Below are 2,035 nucleotides of genomic sequence, written 5' to 3'. Positions count from 1 at the left end.
CTTTTTTTTTCTTTGGTGAAGGATGAGGGGGGGGGGGGGAGGAGGAGTGGCAGGGGCAAAGTGGAGGGGTCATTGAAGAAAAAAGGGACATCTGTAATACTTTCAACAATAAAGATAAATTTTAAATAAAGAAAAGTATCTTAGTTGAAAAGAGTTCTATGTGAAATAATATAAGTAATTGCTCTACACTGTACTTTATATTCTCAACTCCTCTCAAAGAGATATTAATTGACCCTATGTCACTTAATGTTAATTGACCCCATGTTCAATGACTGCAGGACTGACTTCCACCACACTGACCCACCACTGACTGCCATGGAGCTGCGCTCAGACCCTGCTTTTTTCTCCCGGTCTGTTCCAGGCTGTGGGTTCCGTCTCCATGAAACCTGCATCAATCTTTGCATCGGGCAAGTGGAATCGCTGAGGCCTATTTGAGAGTTGCCAAGGCTGGGAGCGTGACCTCAGAATAGTTAAAAACTTGTTCATGAAGGGATGCTATGGGTTCTCACTAAAAAGCCCACACATGTCTGTGCTCCACCAACAGGGTTGCTTTAACACAGAAGCCTCCATCCACAAGCCCACTGGCTCCAGGAGCGGGCGGGAGGTTGAAAGTGGCCATGGGTAGATGAGGCAGGTGTCAGCGGCTTGGCAGGTGTCAGCGGCTTGGCTGTCTGAGGCCCAAGTGCAGGGAGACAGGCTCTGACGTCACCACCGTGCGGAGGATTTGACAGCAGTGGCTTCAGAGCTTCTTGCTATTTTGTTTTATTTATATCTCCTTTTCCCTTTAAACCTCTAGGTTGCCTTTGTTGGAGAGAGGAGCAGCCTTTGCAGCCTCCTCGGTGGAGAGCAGGACTTCGATCTGGGTTCACACGCAGCCAGTCTAGTTTAGAAACATGTGTGGGTCTTGCATTATTTGCTCTGTTACTGATAAAGAGGGTTTTAGATTCTGGCACGTAAATATGTTTCATGCTTATCCACGAAGGCAGGCCGAGCGCAGCCATAGGCACAGCCACAGTTCTTCACTCTTTCGCAGGCCTCTCTGTCCAAGGGTGGCGGTGCAGGCGCTTCACACACAAAGGGGGACGGAGAGCAGGTGGGGCAGCCCTGCTTTTCCCAGACCTTCTGTCTCAGTCCCCATCTTCCTGCTCCGGGTCCGTAGGGTCTTCCTTTTGAGGTGGATTCAGGCGTCTGGGGGACATGTTTATCACACGCTCTTTTCCCGTGTGGGTGGTCAACAAGGGGGTGTTCCTGAATCAGGCTTCTTTCGGCATTGCATTGAGGGGTGGGGGTGGGGGACAGCATGAAGGTACAAACACATCCCATGGGGACTTCTCGCTGAGCACCTTCTGTATACTTTCTTTATACCTGGTGGGCGTCTCCCCTCATAAAGGGTGCTCCCTATGTCTGCGACCAGTAGGTGTGTGTGTGTTAGAGGGCATGGGGGGGAGCAGATGAGGCTGGTTGGCTGCTGCAGTGCCCTCATAGCCAGTGACAGCGGGTGGGGCAGAGTACCTGGGACCCTGGATTCCCTCTGGAGTCTGCAGAACCGCCCCTCCCTTTGTTCTCCCATTTTCTGCTGAGGAGCGGCTGTTGGCAGACCACAGGACAGATGGATTTGCTATCAGACCTACCGCCCGACCTCCAGGGAGGTTTCCTGACCCCTCTGTGTCCCCCGCTCAAACATACTTTAATGTAGTTTATATATCAACTTTCAATATATGAATTAAGTTGCTGATATAACAAAATTCCTTTTCTTTGTAGAAGCCTCATCAACTGGCATTTTCTTTAAATATCATAACTATGCTATATTTAATATTTAGCCACAAGAAGTTTCAAATATAGCTATAAAAGTATGCTTACTGGGAAAATTCCATTTATGCGACTAGGTTTTCCTTTGGGATATGGATTTCCTGGAATTGTTCCACAGGAAGATATCATAGCATGCGGAGCTTTGCAGCCTCCTTTGAAAGCCTGTAAAATAAAAAAGGAGAGTGGTAAAAAAACCCACAGAAATAAACTTAAAAAATTAAGTATC

The 2,035-nt window shown here is 48.2% G+C and overlaps 1 protein-coding gene across 2 annotated transcripts in view; it reads right to left on the bottom strand.

Moving 5' to 3' along the window:
• Nucleotides 1–2,035, bottom strand: part of PROSER1 (proline and serine rich 1) — an 82,038-nt gene that overhangs the window by 42,484 nt on the left and 37,519 nt on the right. For both annotated transcript variants that reach the window (XM_006752684.2, XM_015566187.1), the window contains one exon: nt 1,861–1,971. In XM_006752684.2, the coding sequence (XP_006752747.1) occupies nt 1,861–1,971 (111 nt within the window). The remainder of the gene's footprint in view (nt 1–1,860; nt 1,972–2,035) is intronic.

This window comes from Myotis davidii, unplaced genomic scaffold (genome assembly GCF_000327345.1).
Source record: "Myotis davidii unplaced genomic scaffold, ASM32734v1 scaffold1970, whole genome shotgun sequence".
Classification (NCBI taxonomy): Eukaryota; Metazoa; Chordata; class Mammalia; order Chiroptera; family Vespertilionidae; genus Myotis; species Myotis davidii.
This window is presented reverse-complemented; position numbering and strand designations above follow the sequence as displayed.